This window comes from Callionymus lyra, chromosome 2 (assembly GCF_982586985.1).
Source record: "Callionymus lyra chromosome 2, fCalLyr1.hap1.1, whole genome shotgun sequence".
NCBI lineage: Eukaryota > Metazoa > Chordata > Actinopteri > Syngnathiformes > Callionymidae > Callionymus > Callionymus lyra.
This window is the reverse complement of record NC_141819.1, coordinates 24,428,006-24,451,788: the sequence shown is the minus strand read 5'-3', so window position 1 is coordinate 24,451,788 and position 23,783 is coordinate 24,428,006. Positions and strand designations below refer to the sequence as shown.

Below are 23,783 nucleotides of genomic sequence, written 5' to 3'. Positions count from 1 at the left end.
TATTTGCAAGTTAATTATAAATTAATCCAGTTATTTTATACTATTTAATTATTTAAAGTAATATCATTTGAAAGCCAAAAAGAAAATCCATACAGTATAGTCAAAGGAGAATATTGCGATATAACAATGTTTTCTCACATAGTGTATATTGGAGCAAACATGACCTTGACACTCGGAAAAAAAACAACCAAAACATCTGCTAAGTCATCCTACATGCAACACCATTCGTCGTCCTGCTCCGCCCAGTCCGGTTGAAAGCGGCTCCAGTTAAAGAGCTGCTGTTGAAATGTTCCACAAAGAGTCCTGCACACATGGTCTCTCAGAATCAAGTTTTTTTTTTATTTGAACTGCACTGAAATGCTAAATGTTCACCTGGTACAAGAAACAAATACAAATACTCACACTAAAACAACGAAAAGAAACCAAACATACTGCTGGCTGCCTCTCCCGCTATCGCCGGGCTCCGCAGGTTCTGCTATTGCTCTTCCGGAGAACAGGACCGAACCCTAGAGACGGAGCACGTAGAACTACCGGGAGGAACATTGAACTACAAATCTCTAAACGGGACTTTTTGCAAACTCTTTCAAACACCAGAAAAAAAACACGTCCTGCTCTGTAAAAATGCTGTGATCGGCGAGACGAGGGGGGAAAATATCGAGACTGTTTTTTTTTTTTAATTTCATCTTTCAAATCGTAGGAGGAAAACTGAAACTGAAAAGCGTTTTTTTTTTTTTTTCCTGAGTTTTTAAGAAGTTCGCTCGACCCTTTCCTGTCGGTGGATTCTCTCGTTGAGTCGTCAAGAGCATCTTAAATGAAGTGTTGGTTTTGTTAAGACTTTCACAAACTCATCAAAGATGTCAGATTGACTTTGTGGAACTTCATGTTAAACGCTGTGTTTGAAAGGATGCACTAACAAATCATTCGACTAATCATGCCTTCGATTCCAGAATCCACGTCTTAAACCTCAACGTGACCCCCAGGAAAGGGTCAGCACTCGGCTCTCCACGACCTCAACCAATATAGAAGCGTCTCACACGCGTCGGAGGAAAGATTCGGGGCCTAAACGACGCTAATCATGGGGTGTAATAAAGTCGGGTCGAAGGTCCGGTCGCGCATGATGATGCCAGAGTTTCCTTCTCCTGGTGGATCAATAGTTTCCCACGAGGGTCCGAGACTCGGGAGCTTCGCCCGGATGAAAAAACGAAAAAAAAAAAAAAATGACAAGAAAAAGTTGAACATCATCATCAAAAAAGCCAAAGAGACAAAAAACTAAAAACGGTAAAAGTAGAAACTCCTCCGGAACGGTCCGGTTCGCTCCAGACTGACACACAGGCAGCCGTGTTGGTTCACTGTCTCTTGGTCCCGGGTGCGCTCGGTGGTTCTGACGGCTCAGGTCGTCCCTTCTGCTGCTATTGCTCGGTGAGGTGTTCTCTGGTCTCCCCGAGTTTGGAGGGCTGGTTGGGTGAGGGCGCCTGCGAGGGGTGGGTGCCGGAGGGCAGGGTGTGGGCGATGGGCACCCCTCCTGGGACCATGCCCTCCAGCGCCCCCGGGAGGCCGCCCGGAGCGACTCCAACCACACCGGCCGGGTATCTGCGGGAGAGACGCTCAGATGAACCAGTGGACTTCAGAAGACATTCCACCGTCAGTGACCCCCTTTTTTCTGGTGCTGGTCTGATGAAGCAGTGTCATTATTGTCCACTAGATGGCGGTGTCTGCACTATTTTCCTTTCCCCTCATTTTATCACTGCTGGCGCCGCCTACTGGCCTCTAAACAACATGACACCACTTCATAAAGCTTCATCAGACCATCACAGGCCTTTTTTCCATCCAAAGCTTCCACTGAATCTAGAGCTCGGTTCGAGGGTCAAGGGTCGGGAGGAAAAAGCGTCAACAAGAGGGAATCAAGCATGACTCCCATCATGCTCGCTGAGACGCCACTACTGAGGACAGGAGGAGGAGGAGGAGTAGGAGGAGGAGGGGCACACATGGGGCGTGGGGGTCGACCCAGGACCTCCACCACGAATATATTTACCTGCTCCTGAGCTAGGCATTAATTTTGTCTTGGGGGAGTCCGGTTGTTACAGCCGGAAGAGTTTGGTTCACCTGGCTGTGAGACAAGAAGATGCAGGCGGATGGATCAGGACCACACGGGACAAGATTCACTGCAGGGGGGGTTGGTTAGTGTGTGAGTGTGTGTGTGTGTGTGGGGGGGGGTGTGTGTGTGTGTGTGTATGTGTGGAGGGGGGGGGGGGTGTGCGTGTGTGTGTGTGTGTGTGTGGAGGGGGTGCACCGTCAGTGATGCCAGTTGTATGCTCAGGTTCAGGTGGAAATCTCTCATAATTATGTTCATAGGAATGACTTTTCATTTTTTTTCCAAGTTAATTTTGCTTCAATTCTTCAGGTCTATGGAGGAATATCAGTGACATCAGAATATTACATTCATTTGCATTATTTTATAGTTTATTCTTTTGTTTTTAAGCATTTCATTTTTGATTAAACATTTTTTAAATAAGTGAATAAAATCATTTCTATATTGAAAGATTCAATTAGTTATAATCAAACTTTCATCCAATCACGTGACAGGCAGACGATCATGTGACTTGGTTCTCTTCCATTATTGTGTTAAATATGAAATATATTGAAGTGAGAACATTTTACATTAATTACTGCAATTAAAATATCAAACAGTGTTCAGTTAATTTAGAAAACATCGTAATTGTTTTAGTAAAATAAAATAAAGTATTGAATGACATTTTCAAAAAAATATTTAACAACATTTCAATAAAATCATTAAATATTTCAACCTTCAAAATGTTCAATTCATTCATTATTCTAATCAGTGTTTCATTCATAATATTTTCTGTTTCTTGTTGTGAATCAAGCTCAAAGGTGACATTTTAAAAACCTGTGAAATACAATCATGAAGAGAAAAACTTCTCGTTTCAGCTTTGTCTGCGTGTTCCTCATCTCTACCTGTAGGCGGCGCCGTTGAGCTCGGGGTGAACGCCCGGCTGGTCCATGACTGCCCATGGGGCTGAGGTGACGAAGAACTCCTTGTTGACGCAGTTTCTTAGACTGTCTGGGATGCGACCTGACGCACACAAACACAAACACACACACACACACACACACACACAAAAGAGGGTCATTAGAGTCCAGGTCTGGTCGTTAGCATCTTCTCTGGGCAGCGTCAACAAGCTAATGGCGCCACATCAGAGAAGCCCGGCAACGGATGAGTCGTTACCGGTGATGGCTCGTCGGATCTCGGTGGCCGCCGCCTCCCTCATCTCCAGGGACGCCTGCTCGCTGTACCAGGCGGTGTGGGGGGTGCAGATGAGGTTGGGTGCGTCTTTCAGGGGACCCTGGGCGAAGCTGCACACAGAAGAGTTTCAACGATTACAACCGTGATGCTAGGTGTGAGTGACAAATCTCCCGGGGGTTTCCTTCAAAATAAGAGCGTGGCGGTTCTGGTCTCACCTGAAGGGCTCGGTCTCGTGCACGTCCAGGGCGGCTCCGCGTATCCTGCCCTCCTTCAGGGCCTGAGCCAGAGCCTTCTCGTCCACCAGACCTCCTCGAGCCGTGTTGACCAGGAACGCTCCCTGACGCATCTGCACACACACACACACACACACACTTAGATAAGATTCCTCATACGTGTGCATGTGACCTGTGAAGAGACGGAGATGCTTTTGTCGAAACCTGCAAAATAAACTGACAGATCCTGGGATAAAGGATCCGCATGAAAGACCAGGGAGCACCTTTTTCAGCAGCTCGTGTGAAGAGAAACACAAATAGATCTAAAAAGAAAGTAATCCCTTAATCTTGACGACAGAATAATCAAATGTAGGAGCAGGAGACGCCTGCAGACGCTTCTATTCCGCGGCTCTTGACACACTTTTCATCTTTAAATCTGCCCACAACTCTCAAGTTATTCACAGCGGAGATGAATCATCTGTTCATACCTGAGAGCCTTAAGCAGCTTAAATATATATAGTCTTCTAGTGCCAAATGTATTTACAAACTCACTAATGTAGCATTAGTTTCAAACTCTTGAAACTAATTAGGAACGTATTAAAAATATAACATTGTAGGAAATTGTCAATTTGTTTCAGGATATTTTTCATTTGTTTCATAGTTTGAAACAAATGTACAATCTCTGAAACACATTAACAGTTTGTAAATGTGTTTTTTATTTAGTGTCAGTGTTTGTATATGTGCTCATAGCAATTGTATTCAGAATTTGTACCATTTGGATTTTGATTATTTTCATACGTTGTTTTCAGGTGTTCTTGAGTTTGAACATTTGTTCCAGCAAATTGATATTTTGTTGGAGAATTTGTACATTTGTTTTTAATTTAGTATTGCGTTTGTAATCTAGTTTTGAGTTTTTAATTTAGTATTGCGTTTGTAATCTAGTTTTGAGTTTTTAATTTAGTATTGAGTTTGTAATTTAGTTTTGAGTTTTTAATTCAGTTTTGAGTTTGTTATTTATTTTTGAGTTTTTAATTCAGTTTTGAGTTTGTTATTTAGTTTTGAGTTTTTAATTTAGTATTGAGTTCGTTATTTAGTTTTGAGTTTTTAATTCAGTTTTGAGTTTGTTATTTAGTTTTGAGTTTTTAATTCAGTTTTGAGTTTGTTATTTAGTTTTGAGTTTTTAATTCAGTTTTGAGTTTGTTATTTAGTTTTGAGTTTTTAATTTAGTATTGAGTTCGTTATTTAGTTTTGAGTTTTTAATTCAGTTTTGAGTTTGTTATTTAGTTTTGAGTTTTTAATTTAGTATTGAGTTTGTTATTTCGTTTTTAGTTTTTAATTCAGTTTTGAGTTTGTTATTTAGTTTTGAGTTTTTAATTTAGTATTGAGTTTGTTATTTCGTTTTTAGTTTTTAATTCAGTTTTGAGTTTGTTATTTAGTTTTGAGTTTTTAATTTTGTTTCAGAGATTGTAATTTCGTTTATAGAAATGGTTATTATGTGACGGAGAAATTAGTTTCAGGAAAGTGTAATTTTCTTTCAAACTGTTCCCCTTTCAACCTCTGGGCCACCGTAGCTTTCTTGTCTATTCATCGGTAGTGATCATGACGAGGCCTTGCAGTACCCTGCACCTCCAGCAGAGGTCTCCCGAGGCAGCAGAGTCCTGCCCAGCAGGGGTCTGTCGTCCCGCTGAGCAGCAGAGTTGATGTATTTGCTTGAAGTCGTGAGCTGCAGATAATTTCATTTGACAGAACGAAGGAATGAATTTGTATTTGTGCAGCTGCAGTTAAAGAGAAGCAGTCGTCGCTCTTTTCCTCCTGCTGCGTTTGTTTACATGTTTGATGGTGAAGTCATTGATGAGTTGGTTGTTGTGTTTACATGTTTGATGGTGAAGTGGTTGATGAGTTGGTGGTTGTGTTTACATGTTTGATGGTGAAGTGGTTGATGAGGTGGTGGTTGTGTTTACATGTTTGATGATGAAGTCATTGATGAGTTGGTGGTTGTGTTTACATTTTTGATGGTGAAGTCATTGATGAGGTGGTGGTTGTGTTTACATGTTTGATGGTGAAGTGGTTGTGTTTACATGTTTGATGGTGAAGTGGTTGATGAGGTGGTGGTTGTGTTTACATGTTTGATGGTGAAGTGGTTGATGAGGTGGTGGTTGTGTTTACATGTTTGATGGTAACGTCATTGATGAGTTGGTGGTTGTGTTTACATGTTTGATGGTGAAGTGGTTGATGAGGTGGTGGTTGTGTTTACATGTTTGATGGTGAAGTCATTGATGAGGTGGTGGTTGTGTTTACATGTTTGATGGTGAAGTGGTTGATGAGTTGGTGGTTGTGTTTACATGTTTGATGGTGAAGTGGTTGTGTTTACATGTTTGATGGTGAAGTGGTTGATGAGTTGGTGGTTGTGTTTACATGTTTGATGGTGAAGTCATTGATGAGGTGGTGGTTGTGTTTACATGTTTGATGGTGAAGTCATTGATGAGGTGGTGGTTGTGTTTACATGTTTGATGATGAAGTGGTTGATGAGGTGGTGGTTGTGTTTACATGTTTGATGATGAAGTGGTTGATGAGGTGGTGGTTGTGTTTACATGTTTGATGATGAAGTCATTGATGAGTTGGTGGTTGTGTTTACATTTTTGATGGTGAAGTCATTGATGAGGTGGTGGTTGTGTTTACATGTTTGATGGTGAAGTCATTGATGAGTTGGTGGTTGTGTTTACATGTTTGATGATGAAGTGGTTGATGAGGTGGTGGTTGTGTTTACATGTTTGACGGTGAAGTGGTTGATGAGATTGTGGTTGTGTTTACATGTTTGATGGTGAAGTGGTTGATGAGGTGGTGGTTGTGTTTACATGTTTGATGATGAAGTGGTTGATGAGATTGTGGTTGTGTTTACATGTTTGATGGTGAAGTGGTTGATGAGGTGGTGGTTGTGTTTACATGTTTGATGGTGAAGTCATTGATGAGGTGGTGGTTGTGTTTACATGATTGATGGTGAAGTCATTGATAAGTTGGTGGATTGTGTTTACATGTTTGATGGTGAAGTGGTTGATGAGTTGGTGGTTGTATTTACATGTTTGACGGTGAAGTGGTTGATGAGTTGCTGGTTGTGTTTACATGTTTGACGGTGAAGTGGTTGATGAGATTGTGGTTGTGTTTACATGTTTGATGGTGAAGTGGTTGATGAGGTGGTGGTTGTGTTTACATGTTTGATGGTGAAGTGGTTGTGTTTACATGTTTGATGGTGAAGTGGTTGATGAGGTGGTGGTTGTGTTTACCTGTTTGATGGTGAAGTCATTGATGAGGTGGTGGTTGTGTTCATTCAGGTTGCAGTGCAGGGACACGCAGTCGCTCTGGTACAGCAGGTCCTGCAGTGTGTAGACGCGCTGGACGCCCAGCGAGCGCTCCAGGCCGTCCTGCAGGTACGGGTCGTAGAAGATGACGTTGAAGCCGAACACCTTCGCTCGCACCGCCACCGCCTGCCCCGAGCGACCTGATGACACACAGATCAAAGTCAAGATGGCGTTCACACACTTCCTTAAGGAATCTTATAACATTTCACGAGGATCACAGCAGAGGCAGGAGAGTCCTGCTGTCTGAGCAAGATTGATCGTCCTATTTTCCAAGAATAAAAGTCATCTGGGGAGAGATCACTGAATCAATACACTTGCATTAAAGTGATGAATGAATTTCAATGAGGGTTTGATAGAATGGAGGCAAAGATTTATTTTTTCGTCAGTGCAGCTGGCAGCGACTGATTCTGGAGACACACCAGGAGGCCACACAACATCCCTGAGACAATAGAAAATGTTCCGTTCACGCTCTGAGCCACAGAGGTGGGAGGAAGAGAGAGAGACCAGAGCTGCCAGGACCTGCTGCTGTTCCTGAACAACACGTCTATGCAGCTGCCGGGACCTGAGCCGGGGGGGTGAGGTGTGTTTGTGGACGCAGATGACACGGACCACTCTGTGAGTCATCGTCAATGATGAGTCACAATTAATTTTTGATTTTTGATTTATTTGATTTTATATTTTCATCTGAGGCCCGCAAAACATATCCAAGTGTAGCCATGACTGGATTATCTTTTAAGGATTAAAATACAATCCTATGAGCACATTTACATTTTTATTGACTCTTAAACCTGTAACTGAGTTGTACATGTTTTTAATTTGGCCGTTTTGATTTTTAGTTTCCTCTGGGCATTTTACAGCCACAACATTAGCTACAGCCATGCCTGAGCTAGCATAGCTGAACAAAAAAACACATTAAATTGGTGAAATATATACAATATTTGATTGAGCTCAATTTTATAACTGAACATTATAGTTGGTGCATGACAGCGACTCACATAAGTAGAAATCAGAAACTCATGCTTGTCTATTCAAGGAACACATATTGTCACCAATGAGTCTGGTTCTCGCAATGTTTCTGCCGGGGATAAAAGCCTTTGTCTTGCTACAACTTGTATTTAGCTGTTTGTCTGAAGTTGCTCATCACAAATAGAAAGTTATTAACAATCATTTTAGCAATGTTAAGAACGCTTTGAGCAAACCTGGTTAAACAGCTCAGGGACCAAATGCTTGCCTTTCAATGTTGAAGTCGCCCTCATTAGGCTAAACAAAAAATAAAAATCATATTTAAATGTTTCTGATTGTGAACAATTTTATTATTGAACTCTTTTCTTTCTTTTATCTATCCTTTCTTGGGGGGAATACTAGGATTTTGATAAAATATTTCAAAATGTAATTTAAATACTATGCAATAAATAAATAGCTTATTTAGATTTTACATGTTTTTTATGTCATACCATACATATTTTGCATTTGATTTTGTTTTGTTGCCGTTGAAAAAATATTTAGTTTTTCTTATGAATCTTTATACATCTTTAAATAACATTAATGGAAATATCCTATGCAATCAAATGACTTGAGCTTATTTTCTAATGTTCTTATTTAAAAGTTTTTTCATCATATTAACGCTCATTTTATTGTCCCTTCTTTCTTTTGGCTTGGTCTTAGTCACAGTGAATAATGTGGCCCTCTATAAATATATATAAATATATTTTCTTTTTTGTTTGTTTTGTTTCATTTAAATGTGTATTAAGACATGTGTGTTTGAAATATAGATTTGAAATTTGTGTACTAAAATTACAGTTCAAGTGATTCCACAGACGTAAATTACAAAAACTAAATGAAAGAATGAAAGAATGAACACCACATGTAGTGAAGGAGACTCTAAGGAATGTTGGTCTAAAGTACATCTTCTGTGCAGTTAATTGTTGTTCCAGTGGAAACATAAGCAGGTGGGCGTCAGAGACAGCAGGATGGTGGAGGACAACCTTGAGACAATATGAGCAGCAGAAAAACACATCAGCTGCAGGAGGCGACAGGATATGAAAGTGTTTGCGGGAGAAGACATGAGGAGCAATAAATCCTCTCGACTGAAGGAGGCGCTAAAATGAAACACACCGAGAGTCATCAGATAAACTGGACTGTACTCACCAAAGCCGATCAGACCCAGAGTCTCGCCGCGGATGCGAGCCGCACCGGAGGCCACCTCACGTATCTGCTCCACGCTCTGGACCCGCGTGCCCTCCCGGAGAGCCTGGTACAGCCAGGTGTTCCGTCGGTAGAGGTTGAGGATGTGGCAAATAGTGGAGTCGGCTGTTTCTTCCACTGCTGCGGAGGGAATGTTGCAGACGGCGATTCCTGCGAGGAATAAGAATCGCAATGAAACAACCACATGATACTGGGAAATAACAATTTGATTTAACTAGAATTAAGACGTCAAAATGATGAATTATTGACCAAATTTGTCTTCTCTTGTGTGGGTTAAATGCTCTTGATTATTCCAGTAAGTGAAGAACAGCTGGTTTCTACATCATGTGTCAAACTCAAGGCTGATGAAGGACAAACACAGAGACCATTAAGAAAGATTGAAAGTTCATGATACATTTTGTTGTTTGAGTTCATCAAATGATTCTAAACTTGACCACTTTTCCGTCTCTCCGGGGACTCCAGTCTCCCAATAAAGAGCCGTCACTCATTCAACAAATAAGCCTTTTCTTCTCCGGGCGTCACACCAGCACAGACTTCTCTGCAGACAGCAGATCTTTGGACTCCTACGTGGTGAAGCTGTGCATTTTTCCTTTTTAGTGAGCAAGTGGGCGTCAGCTCCACGCAGGGAAGTGGCAGCTCTGTCAAGTGTTTGAGCCTGCAGTTCACAGCCACTGTGTCTCGTCTGTTAATTCAACCTTTGATACTCTTTTGAAAATCTATACGCTGATGGAAGAGGTAAACACGCCGCAGGCTAAAGCTCTCTTCTCTTGTTTGCTTACTGAACCCTGAAGCCGACTGTCACCGTTTTAACATGGCACAATGCAGAGACATGGTGATTTATCAGCAGTTAGTGGATAGACTTGTTCTTGAAAATGAGAAGTGAAGACTTGCTACAAATGATTAGGATAAAGAAAATGTCTGTATCTTCTTAAAAGGATAATTGTAAAATCCAACAAGTACATTTTATATATAAATAATACAATTTCAGTTGATGAGTTGAATAAATCAATGAAAATAAATGTTACCTATGCAAAGACAATTACAAACATTAAAATAAAACAGCACTTTTATATAATACATGTAAAAATGTGTCCATTTTGTATGTAAGATAATGAGCATTCATTTAATTAATTAATAACAAATTAAGACATAACTATATGCCAGAGGGAAAATAGGGGGCATGTGAATGAATGGGTCTGATTTAATGATTTGTATAGTTTTCTTTTGCTTTTAAATAATATTGTATTCTTATTGTAGTTAATTTTGGCCACTAGATGGCAGCAGCTACAGCAACAATGAAATACTGTAAGAGCCTGGAAATGACTGAGGACGAGAGGATACAGTTGACTCCATCAACTTTAAGGCTGATGTTTGGACATATTTTGGTTTCAAAAACCAAAGCATTTATGATTTTGTCAAGAGTTTTGTAGTCTGTAAATTCTGCAACATATTCCAAGTACAAATCCAAATATATCCTTGTGAATATAATATTGCAATATTTCACAGTTTATATTGTATCATTGCCCCTGTACACACCCAATAAATTAATGTAGGGATCATGTTTTGTTTGCAAAAAACCAGGAGCCACAGTCTTGAAGAACTTAAAAAAGATGACAGCCAAATCAGATGATCCTGGACTTTCATGTGACGACTGACGTCAACATGATGAACGAGAGATCCTACCCAGCTCTCCTGCCGCCTTGATGTCGATGTTGTCGTAGCCGCTGCCGATGCGGATGATGATGCGTAAAGCTTTGAACTTCTCCAGGTCCTCTCTGGTCAGCGTGATGGTGTGATACATCATGGCACCGACCGCCTCGTTCAGCACCTGCAGACACACGTACACATGGTTCCATCCATCATCCACATCCACATGTTCCTCCATCACAAAGTCCAGTGTTTTTTTCACCATCACGAGACATTCCTAACAAAACCAGCCGTGACGACCGCGTGTCTGACCCGCTCCGGACATGTTGGGATTTCACAGTGAGAGCAACCGTGCTCGTCACATGGTCAACAACAACAGTGTTCAAGTGTAGTCTATGATGCGGGCGGCTGGTCTGGTGTGACTACATCAGAGGAGCTGTTTCAGGGACCTTCACAGGGACGCTTGTGGCTAATAACATTTCAAACTGGTTGACGTGAACAGGCGCTTGAAGTTCTTAACGCACTAGTGATTCACAACTTATTTGGGAAAACACATTCTCATGAATGTCAGTCGCACACTTGATTGTGTATGTGTTTCATTTTTATCACATTACTGTAAACACAATTATTTGTATGCAGTTTAATTGCTATATTTTTTATTATTGAGATGGTGTTATTGTTAATACATTGCAGTTTGTCTCACCGTTTTTTTTATAATTTTTCTTACCACCCTTAAAGCGTTTTTTTTAATCATACGTATTTGTTATGTTGATGAACAAACTTAAATTCACCAAAATGTAGCAAATTCTAGATTATAACAATGGATATTGCTCTATAAATAGAAATGTGAAGACTTTTTGAAAAAAACAAAAACATACTGGAGGTTTAGCTGCTTTAAACATGAAGTTTCGGTTGCTGTCCAATCAATCATACTGAGCTACATTTGACCTAAACATTAAGCAATAACATGTTTTTAATTTAAAAATAAACCACAATGCTCTTTCTAAATACTACAGAGACATTGTCTGTGTGCATTTGTGTGTTTGTGTTTGTGTTTGTGTTGTGTGTGTGCTGCTGATGATCTTAGCTTTAACCTTGACATCCTATCTTTAAATGACACGTCTCCAATCAAAGCGGCTCTAAATCACAGCTAATCTAATTTGGCCGCGGCTCCATGCATGAGGATATTTAGGAGTTATTTTCATCATCATGAATTATTGGTCATGTGACCTTTACCCATTCTGCACCAGCGATCATTTGGTTTTGGTGAAATGTCCTTTAGATTAGCAGACCAAGGCAGGCCAATGTAAGGTGTAAACAAATATTATATTTACACTGAATATTTATGTCTAATAACTACATTGATGTAAGAAAATACTCTTTGAATTTAAGTGCTACAAGATTGTGAATGTGTTCAATTTTCAAGGCATCAGTGATAGTTGAATTTAATGGAGCTGAATTTTTCAAAACTACTTGAATTCCTTTCACTATTTAAAGCAGCACTTGCAAACATCATTACCACAATTTTATTTCATATTCTCTGTAACGATTGGTTTCATTTTATACAGAAAAACTATCTTGTTATAATTTTAACAATAATCGTCAGTGCACAACTTTTTCTGGGCTCGGAGACTCTGAGTGTCATGTGTGTCTAACTGTGTGTCAGGAAAATGTTTCTATATGAAGTACAGTGAGATTTGAAACATACCATGAAGATAACCAAAGATAAACATGTGTAGCAATGGAGGTTCAATGTCATTGCAGTTACATTGTTCTGACACTGGGGGAGCCAGAAACAATCTTTTCAAGTTGACATGTTGCCTCTTTAACCTTTAAATAAGGGAAGTTGTAGTTGTTTGTGAACATTTTATCGTTTATCATTTGTCGAGAAATCCTCGTTTTAACGAAAAGACATGAAGGACAAATCACAATATTTTTCATATTCCTTCTCAATATACGTTGCAAGTATAAGAATAAGATTTAAAATACTTAATTAGTTTTGATCACCAAATGGTGATTAAATGCCTTGAATACAGTAATCTGGCCAAATTATAACAATATTCATAGTAATAAATAGTAGTGATACATTTGTAGTAATTCTCTATTGTTGTAATGCCTGTGGTTCCAGCTGTCACGTAATATCTTGAATAAGCAATACTATCGTGTCGTTCCCACCACACAAAACTTCATACGGTCCTAGATTACAGACTAAACGATCGACGTGTTAATTTCTGACATGTTGCATTTTCAAAGTGGAAAGTTTCCATAGTCATTACATTTGGATCAACACGAGAGGATTAGCAGTGGAGAGGTGCGCTAACACCACCTTGGTTCGTCACGCCTCTTTTATTTAAGAAGTGGAGGCTTAAGAGAAGGAATGTGACCTCAGGTCACACTCAAAGAGTCCATCCTGGACCGGCGTTTTTGCACCGACGACGGCCCACGGGAGCGACGGTGGCAGATGTTTGCTCCTCCACAGACTATCAGAGCTTCATCTGAGATTGGACGTTTTCATCTGCATCCGCCCTCCAGGCGTCCGCGTTATTACTGCGAAAGCGCCGAAGACAGCGGCGAGGTGAACATTACAATCATGTTCCTCCTGATAAGAACACACCAAAAGAGCCACACACTCCCTCTCGGCGCCCGAGGTCGGTGATTGAATTGGTGTATGCAAATGCTGCTTTTTTAATATGTGACATTTTCATAAAAAAAAAACAACAAGAGGGGAGATGGAGAGATGGTGCCGCTGATATCTTCATTTTGTTTTTCTGCTGCATAAAAAGCAATAAAGAGCACAGACAAGCAGATGTAATTACTCTGCTACACACCACTCTCTATTACACGGTGACGCGGGACAATAACGCGGCTATATTTCAACTGGTTGTTACAGCGAGCTCGTCCGCGGGCAGAGATGCTGCAGATATCGCCAGCATTAGCGGCTTGTTTTTTACCTTCTCGTGGATCTCCTGCGTGGACTGAGCGTCGCAGAACGCCACGGTGGCCAAGTCCTTCAGGATGGGCATCTCCACGGTGCAGTCACGCCCGTCCAGCAAGGCCACCAGGGGGCGCGGGTGCATCGGCCCGTTCATGATTTGTGGCCGAATACCTGCGGAGAGAAAATCAAGAATACTTTAATGTCAAGTCTATGTCTCGCAACAATTGACATCATCATCATCATCATCTCGGAGAACATGATCGTTTGATTTGTTATTCACCAACTACTGTCGTTTAAATTATATTAAGAGTCTTCTTGTGTATGGAAAACACAAATAATACATACAAATCAAAACTATTATCGGATTTAGAAACTATGCTGGAAGATAAAGTATAAAAAGTGACTGTGTTTCCACTGGAACAAAAAAAAACTGGATACTGAACCACACAGTGAAATATAAGAATGTATTTATGTGTTTTGTCATACAAATATTTTAAGAGGTATGAGAAGAAAAGAGAGACCAGGCAGGATGTAACAGTGGAAGCTTCACCCTGACAGACAGAAAGACAAATAAGATACAAAGGCTGCCTCTGCGCCTGATGGATCTACTGACTCCTTCAAGAAACATCTCAAGACATTTTTTTATTCGCGCAGGCTTTTCATTTATTCACAGGAGACTCCTGTGTTTGTCTCGGTGTTATCTTGACCTTTTAAAGGATATATTTTATTGAGTATTGTTATGATTGTTCAAGTGCTTTGTGACCCTGGTGTGGAAATATAAATTACTCACTTACTTACAAATGTTTTTGGCTTTATTCCCAGTTCTTCACTGACATATATATTTATATTGTTTTCTCATATGACAGTGAATATGTGTACATGTTTAACAAAAAGTATAGTTTAATCACACTTTATCAGGGAATTCCAAAAACATGAATAAACATTAATAATATATACATGTATATGTATATATATATATGTATATATATATATATATATACTTATAATATGACAATGTTTAGCAGTTTATTCAGGTAATATGTTGATGTATTAAGTGATTTTATATTTTTGAATTATTGAATTATGGCAGTAAAATGTTGTTATTAGCATAGCATAGCATAGCATAGCGTAGCGTAGCGTAGCATAGTATAGCAGTGTATGCTGAATTGAAATCCTAAAACAGCTAAATGAGGAAAACAAATATTAATTTGTAACACTATCAGAATGTTTACGACCCAAAGGAAGCACAGGCACTGACAGGATGATTTAATTTCATTTAGCCAATGAAGAAATATTCTAACCTGATGGATGCTAAGTGCTTACAAGCTGGATCACACAACAAGAAACAACAATGTGACAAAACTAAACTACTCAAACGGCACGTAAACATAAGAAAATATCTTTTTTGTTACGATGCTAACGAGGAACTCTGTCTCATCTCCGGCAGCCATTGTACTCACACAACACATCAGGAAGCATCTTAAAGACTCACATAATGACGCCAATTAGCCTGGACTTGACTAAGGAGACGAGGACGCATGTTGACACGCTGATGAGGAAATGATAGCAGGGATCCTCCGCACTAACAAGCGCCGCTCGATAAATCAATGTGTCTACTCAAGCCCTGGATTAGACGTCTGCCTCGCTTACAGGAATCTACCCGACATCCAACCCCTAGAAACGAACCAAACCGGACGATAAGAACATGATGGAGTGTCACATGACGAAGAGTGTGTGGTGTGTTAGTTTAAATGATAAATGATAAATATAATAGATAAATATCAATGTCACATATGGTTAAATCCAAACGATAAGCCAACTTCGGAACAAGCGCTGATATAAAGGACGGATTTGTTCCTTTTTGTCTCCTAATAATCTTGTGACATTACAAAAATAGTCTGATACGAGGAGGGCAGGAAGTGTTTCATTAAATTCATCAGAGGAAAAGACGAGCTCCGGAGGAAACTCTTCGTGGGAAGAAACGAGCCGAGACAAGCTCTTGACAAAATGATGTGTCGCCGCTCTCTCCGGCTAAATCCTGGTCGCCCGCTAACAAGAGACGCTCCCCAGCGGGCCGACCTTCTCACGCGACCCTCTGAAGGAGACAATTATCCGGGCGAGGACCAGCAACGTTCACCCAGAGGACGAGAGGGAAACTGCCGACAGGTGACGATGGAGACACCTGAGCGAGACCAGGTCCATTTGTTTTTTGGAGAGAATAAAGTTGCTGACTTTAAGGGGATTTATATACGTGACTTAAAATACCCAATGAAATTTGAATTCCCTGAATCAAAAGCCAGTCAAGACTTAAAAACCAAGCTCGTCGATGGACGAGATCCGGCGTCCAGCAGGGGGCAGGTCGGAGCCGACCGACCGAGCGGCCCGGCGACCTGTCGTCATGGTAATCACTCAACGTGCTTTGGCGACCAGGTCTAATGCAATTTATTTTTTTGCACGGCGTTTGGCATCTGAGTCGAGACGGAAGCGTCCTCCACTCACACTCAGACAGACTCTCGCCCACCATCACGTCCTCCTCGTGCCCACTCATCACACTCGCTGTCGGAGACAGGTGACAAGACGCCGGGTAAGGTGAGGCGTGTGACCCCCCCCCCACAACACACAAGTCATCTGTGACTGACAGCTTGTTAAATATTAATAGAAGAAGCGTGGCGTTGACGACCCGAACCACCTGACTCTCTGGGACGTGTGAGGATTTGATGTTCGTACGAATACATTGATGGAGAGAAAGAAAACATCATGTCATGATCGATCCGTCGCACTCATGAATTATCATTACTGTGAACTTACATTGTCAGTATTAGTTTATAGGTTTTTTCTCCTTCTATTGCTATTGTAAAATGTTTATTTTTAATGATGTTTGAATATTAAAATGCTTTTTTTTAGTGGTTATTATTTTAGTTTTTAAATATATATATTTTAAATGTTTTATCCTCCTCCTTCCTCAACATAAATGTATTATAGTGACATCGGGACTATATTTGTGTACTATTTTCTAAGCTACTGAACTGTATTTAAATCTATCTTTATTTCTTTCATCTCATCTTTAATACATTTTGTAATTCTGAATTTATGATAATATATTTCAGCAAAATACATTTCATTGTAATTATGGGTTCAAAAACATCAGTTGAGTAAATTAAGAGGTCATATTTAAAAAAAATAATGTGATAAGCTAGTAACGGCTAATTCTGCAGTACTACAGGAAGAAGTATATGAAAGCAGAATAATGCAAAAAACATGGTTTTATATTTTAGATTCTCACATATTTTAAGTGATGACAAATCATTTAAAACTATTTCTTTATCGCAATGTTTTATCTGTTAAAATTGTACATAAATACACACAATAATCTAATATTATCTTACATTTTAATACACTTTTTCTACACGTGTAATGATCAATATTTTTTTGATGTCGGTTCAGTCACACCTGAGCGGCGACTCTCTCTCCTCAGGCTGGACTCATGATTCATCTGCTGCGATTCTTCTCTCTCCAACCTTCTCTTCCATACCTCCTCTGTCGTCTCCATTCTTTCCACAATCTTCTCATTCTCAGCCATTCTCCGGCTTTCACATGCGTCTGCTCACCTTGCATCACCCTCTTTTATCTCTCCACACTCGGCATCATTCCTCAGCCTTCCATGTCCTCCCCTGTATTCTCATTCTCTCTTTATCATTCATCAAAACATCCCCTTCAGAGTGCCGTTGTTGTGTGTGTTCTCCGGCGTGACATTGATTTTGACGGCAGGATCCACCTGCGCTACACCTGACACGGTGCATATCAGACCAGTCAACTGAAATGTGACAGCTGCACAAAACCACATGAGTTGTGCAGCACATTCTTGTAAATGATGCATTCACTGCCTCCTCACACCTGTCAGCGCAGTAGTCAGCCACAAACCCACGACTCCATCACGTAATGACACACCGGTGGAGAGGAGATGCTTCCTCACAGATAAATGCACATCCTAAAAAAACAAACATGTAGTTTGTAAATATATCATATTTTCAACCAAATCTCTCTCATGACATTAAATCCATAATCATTTATCATCATAGACATTTTACTTAAACTCCTTATTAGAGCTCTAAGAATAATAAAGTCTAAAGATTCTAATCAATAAATAAAGATATGTCCCTTTAGGAAATATTATCAGAACTCTTTCATAAAGATAGTATTATGTTTTTTAAAGATTCATTAAATATTAATAATAATAATATTTTTGTAGCAAGATATGAAGTTTCGTTTTTGTTTAAATTTTTCTTTCCAATTTGTGATTCTGTCAGTGCAAATACGTTTGAATTGAATGTATAAATAGGTTTGTAATTTTTTTAATACAACAAAAATAAAGCATTATTGTTAATTTTCTGTGGATTTTTTTAATGCAATTGTATCCAGGAAGTTTTTGTAGCAAAGCTACCTAACCTGTTAAAATGATTATCAAATAAATATATATATATACTGTAAACCTTTTTGAAAGGAAAATAAAGATTTTCAATCTGAACTTTCCACATAATGGTCCTCTTTATGTATAGCACAGCTGTTGACATGAGTTATATCAGTCAATAAACAAAAGTAAACCAATAATCCAGACCATAAAATTCAGTTGAAACTCCAAGCAGCAAGAACAAGTTTGGCTAAAACAGCTGTTAACTAAATAAAAACTTTGCTCGAGAGAAGATGAGAAACTTTCACAGTTACGAAATGCAGATGCGAGTTTGGTGCGGTTAAGACAGTAGGAATTCAAATGCATGGACAAAAAAACATAAATTTGTCGTTATTTTTTGTAGTTTAATGATATTGTCTTAGTAGTTTAATGTTCAATAAAGTTTAAAGGTTCAATAAAATGTGAAACTATCAAATGAATCCTAACAACAAGTGTCAACAGTACGAGCAGGAAAACTGATCTTGAGCTCCAGGTCTCTGGTGGACAATACTTGCATTTATGAGATCATTATTTTTGCTCTTTAATTCTCATCATTCCTGTGGAGAAAATAACTCGGTGGATCTCGGGGCCGCGAAAAGCTGCGCTTCACGAGCCAGCAACACTTAGTCAGAGTCTGGCAGCGGGACACGGCGCACCGGGAGATGAGGCCATACTTTCCATTATGTGGTGAAGGGAACTGGGCTTCTGCTGCCGGTGTAGTGTTGCTTCCACCGGGGAGGGACCCCGGGAGACGGGGGGGTCGGGGGCGGGGGGAGAGGAGATTTGTGTTGTGGTAAGAAAACAAGTGAGAGAAAAAAGAGCGAAGGAGAGATGAAGTCCACTTTAATGGTAATGGGAGACCAGACAAGCGCTCCATCATCCTTTTTTCGACCGCCACCGCGGTCGCCTAGCAACCGTGAGCAGCTGACTACAGGTGGCTCCGACTACATTGTCGGGCCAACCCCGGGCAGGAATTCAACCGGCAACTCCAGGAGTACAACCGGACCATGAAGGAGACACATCTCACGGAGATGACACACCTGAAGACAGACTCACAGACAATCGTCCATCCATGCATTTTAGGCCGAGGTCGGGTCACGGGGGCAGCAGATGGAGAAAAGAGACCTAGACTTTCCCCTCTAAGACCAATGTATTCTCAGTTCAGGATGGAGACATATTGCCCTGGGTTTGCCCAGAGTATTCCCCCCAGGGGTAATAAAAAAAAGATTTTATTTTCATTTTTTAATGTATGTATTGTTATAAATTAATATAATAAATGTATTTCAACACAAAACTATAACTAGATTGCATTAACATATATGCTATAAAGCATTTTAATATTTTAAAATGAGACATGACTTGGTACATTTGTAATTCATTATTATTTTTGTTAGATTCTATTTTCCTGTTTATGTTAAATTTTTAATTTCACAAATTCGTATGAACATCAAAAAAAAATGTCAGTTGTTTTTCTCAGTTGAGTGTTATGTAAGTGAAACCTTTGCAGCGTCAGGTTTTCTTAATTGTTTTAGAGCCAAATATGTTTTATGTTAACTTAAAAAGTGTGATTATCACTTGCACACATGGTGTCCCAGCATGCATTGCTGACCATAAGGACGACATGTTTCAATGTGGCCTTCACGTTCTCAATCTAAGGTGATGTTGCATCTATATTTGATCTTATTGGGAAGTAGGATTTGTCTTTCAGGGTTTTGAGTTATGTCACCCTAATGAAAATAAAATAAATGTAGAATCTTTTTGTTTATTTTACTGTAATGTCACCAAAGATAGTATCACTTCATTAGATCTATCATAGTACTTCTCGATTGTGGCAGTCAATGATATACAGTATATATGATAATGATATTTTTTACGAGGGCAAAAAAGTTCATTTTAAAACAATTTAATTGTTTTAAAAGGAATGTACAGTGATCATTATTTCAATAGAATACACATCTTTCCTCATTGTCCTTTTAAAATAAACTAAACTGATTGGCTACATACAGCATTATTGTGCGTTATATTTTACGTCAGGTTAAACTAGATTGTGTTCTTTTCTTATAAACTTAAATAGAATTTTCCTTCATTTAACATTCCATGCATTTTCAGTAAGACAGTGATTTCCAAACAAATACATGTATAAGATGTCACCAGACAACAGTTTATCCTCAGGGATTTACACCGACAACCTACATTAAAATACAAATTTAAACAGAAAAAATGTGTTGTTTTAAATCTTCTCAATAACTACATGTTATAATAGATGATTATTGTCGCGGCACATGTATGTTCTCTTGAATGAATCATTCGTGATTTAGAAAAAAAACAACTTCATTCCTGATTCGATCTAGTTTAAGTCGTTTCCACGAACTCTCGGGGATGATGTCACCACTCGACCGTCAGCTGCCGGTGGAGACAACTTGAGGCGTGCACGTGCTCGTGCACACCACCACCACAGCAGCAGCAAGAATGCAAGCGAGCGCTCGGACACGAAAACCCACACACCCGCCGGGCCGAGCGCCAGCAGTTCCACTGTCGGTCGGGGCGCAGATGTGCGGGCGACTCAACCAGCACTTTGTTGGCTGGAGTTCCCTCGCCCGGGCGATGGATGAATTTACTACTTCCCTCGCCCGAACATTCAGGGCCGGTGACAGCGCCGGGGTCACGGCACTGGAGGGCGAGGGAGAAAAAGGGGGGGGTCGGGTGGGTATAAGCACCCTTTGTTGGCCGCTCCTCCCTCCCCTCACTTTCCCAAATGTTGCACACAAAGGCCACTTGTCCCCTCGGTGCCGGTGCCCCACCCGGCTGCCCGCCACACCGACCCAACCCACTGCCAAGAAAATGAGCGCACGCCTGGTATTTTATAAGCTGCGGGAACAAAAGTGGGGTGTCAGCAGCCCCCCTCGCTGCCCCCCTCGCTCTCTTTTCCCGCTCTTTTATTCTTCGGAGGAAGTGAACGGCGCGGAGCAAAGTGCAGCAGGATGGGCGGACCTGGGAATGACAACACACTTGGACTAATCTTACCTAAGCGACAACACGGCGAGGAGAACGCACACTCTCTCTCTCTCACCCCCCCCCCCACCCACACCCTCCCGCCTACCTTCCCCTCCATCCCCCCTCCCACCTCCCACATGCCAGACTTTATTAGACATCCAGAAAAAGAAAACAGGAAACATGCTGCTTGCCTGGAAAATGTTGCCTCCACATTCTTCGGCTTACAAACTACACATCACGGTGCAGACTGGGGGAGGAGGAGGAGGAGGAGGGCGAGAGGGGAGAGAAAATACCCCAAAAATAAAAGAAGAGGAAGTGGCAGGACCATCCACGGTAATCCACGGAGGGAACTCACCCTCCCCCCTCTCAGTGGAGTCGCTCTCGTCGGCGTGTCGAGGAGAGGAAGAGGAGCATCCTCGTCATCCCTCCACGACTCGCTCCGTCCACAGCGTCTTCCACTGGAGATGGTATCAGGATGAAGGGCTTTTGTCCTCTTTTTTTTTTTTAAATCTCCCAGGAAGAACAGAGTGCGATGGCTGTAAACTCAGCGAGCTGCTTCCTCCGCTGTCATCTATTCACTCTCTCTCTCTTTCTCTCTTTCTATCTGTCGTTCCTTCTTCTGAAGATCTTTGTCTCAGCTGATGATTTCAGTGAGAAGAAAAAAAAGGTACAAAAAAAAAAAGCTCCGGCTCCAGCAGGCAGAGGTCTTTTACTCCCCGCTTGTGTTCAATTCACTTCATCTGCACGCAGAACACACTCGATCCCTCCTCCCCCTTTTTTCCCTCCTCTTTCTTTTTCTTCTCCCATTTTTTATTTTCTGATCTGGACTCTCGCTGTGTGTTTTTTAAGAACACCCCCCCCCCCTACCAACCTCCCCATTTCTGCAGCCTCCAAACTGCTGACACCGGCGCCGTGTGACACCAGAACTGCAGCGTGTTTTATTTACAACCCGGCGGCAAATACACACTTGAGAGAAAGAAGGGAAAAAAAGCCATCATATCGTAGAACCTTCGGCTCATCAAGTGCTTGTTATCAATCATCGACCCTGACAAGCTGCCCTTGAGCAACACGGCTCGCTCGGAGCACATCAAAACCATCTATTCCGACACCCTTCCGTCAGGATTTGAAGAGTAAAAGATGAAGACCATTCATTGGTGGTGAGCTTATTACAGTATCGTCACGCAGGACTGACATGTATCGACTGAAACTGACCCTTGTTTAACCAAGAATTCTCACTTAATAGATCATGTTGGCCTATAGGTGCAACTGCTGCAGTGCATTATGGGACAATATGTCAAAGATTAAACAGCAAAAAAAATGACTTGTTGTTGATTTTGTACAGATTATTAGATCAAGATGATTTTTCTTTTTTGTTGATTTGAATGTCTGCTACAAATAAAGATTCATTTGTTCGTAAATGTGTTTTATGTTTAGAAGAAAAACAGCTTTAAGAACTCAACAATAAATCCATGTTTTTTTTGGATAATAACTAATTAAAATACTATCAATAGTTACTGACATAAACGGTGCTTTTATGCATTTCCATGTTTTCCTTTCTGTCTGTTCATCAACTGTCCGTCAAGGTAATCAATCAAAATAACATATTTAATCATGTGAGCCATAATAAAAAATCACCTTAAACTAGTCCACTTACTTTTCTTCTTGATAAGCTCTTGACTGATATTTCTGCCATTCATTTAGCTCGACTTAACTCGTGCGACTGTCACTCATCCGGACTCGTCGGCTCCGTCAATCAAGCGAGGCAGCGCTGAAGCGACGACTTCACTGTAAGATTTGTATTTTTAGATTTTAAGAGCAGAAACTAAGACCCGCCATGTGTTTTTCTACTCCGCGCTGGAGCTTGTAAACTAGCAAACACAGACGTGAGCAGCACGTGGATGATTCCGCGACAAAAATTTTAGTTCATGTGGTTAACATATTTTATTATCTTTTAAGTTAAGTGTGATTAACTGGTGTGTTAAGGTAAAGCAAAAAACAACATTTTAAGCTCTCAGTCAGTCATCCCGTCAGAGACAAGCGTGTTGACTTCACACTTTGCTAACCCGGAGTGATGGTTTGGCCGAGTGATGATAAAAAAAACAGCCCCATGTTCAGAATAACAATGTAAGCAACTCTGCAGCAACACACACACACACACACACACACACACACACACACACACACACACACACACACCAGGCTCCTGTGAAAAACAAAGAGCTCGGCGGGGCCACATGCCAGAACCGATTATCAGTGACAGTAAAGTGGAAAGGTGGAGTGACCCGAGTGTGCTTCTGTGTGTGTGCTTATCGGGGGTCTGCTTTTCCTCGAGAGAGAGGGGCGGCGGAGACGCATCTGAGGGAAGTGTGACCATCAAAGCGGCGTCAGCCTCCACTTCCTGCCGCTCGACCACACGCTTGATGTAGACGGACACGGTTGCCGCTCTGATCTTTCACTCGGCGCTAACATCAGGATGGGGGGTTCCAGGGCGGGAGGGCGGGGGGGCTGACGGCGGTATGTTAATATGGAACGTGGCGGATCACAGCTTTTCAGAAACACACAGAGAGTCTGGCCGGTGAATATTAAAGAGCAGGAGGGGGAGGTGCATCGCGGCGCTGGAGAGGCGTCTGATTATCGGCAGCCACAGGTGAAGAGGTCAGGAAACACCTATTAAAATCTTTCATTTGTTCATTTTATTAACATTTTTTATTTTATTTTGTCCCAG

At 40.9% G+C, this 23,783-nt stretch overlaps 1 protein-coding gene across 1 annotated transcript in view; it reads right to left on the bottom strand.

Moving 5' to 3' along the window:
- Window positions 1–317: 317 nt before the first annotated feature.
- The window catches only part of LOC148086082 (uncharacterized), a 40,825-nt gene continuing 17,359 nt past the window's right edge, over window positions 318–23,783 (bottom strand). The window contains exons 2-9 of the mRNA XM_087784249.1: window positions 13,634–13,788; window positions 10,719–10,863; window positions 8,979–9,185; window positions 6,756–6,970; window positions 3,478–3,608; window positions 3,245–3,372; window positions 2,974–3,091; window positions 318–1,590 (exon numbers count right to left, since the gene is read on the bottom strand). Of these exons, the coding sequence (XP_087640375.1) occupies window positions 1,410–1,590; window positions 2,974–3,091; window positions 3,245–3,372; window positions 3,478–3,608; window positions 6,756–6,970; window positions 8,979–9,185; window positions 10,719–10,863; window positions 13,634–13,788 (1,280 nt within the window). The 3' untranslated portion in view covers window positions 318–1,409. The remainder of the gene's footprint in view (window positions 1,591–2,973; window positions 3,092–3,244; window positions 3,373–3,477; window positions 3,609–6,755; window positions 6,971–8,978; window positions 9,186–10,718; window positions 10,864–13,633; window positions 13,789–23,783) is intronic.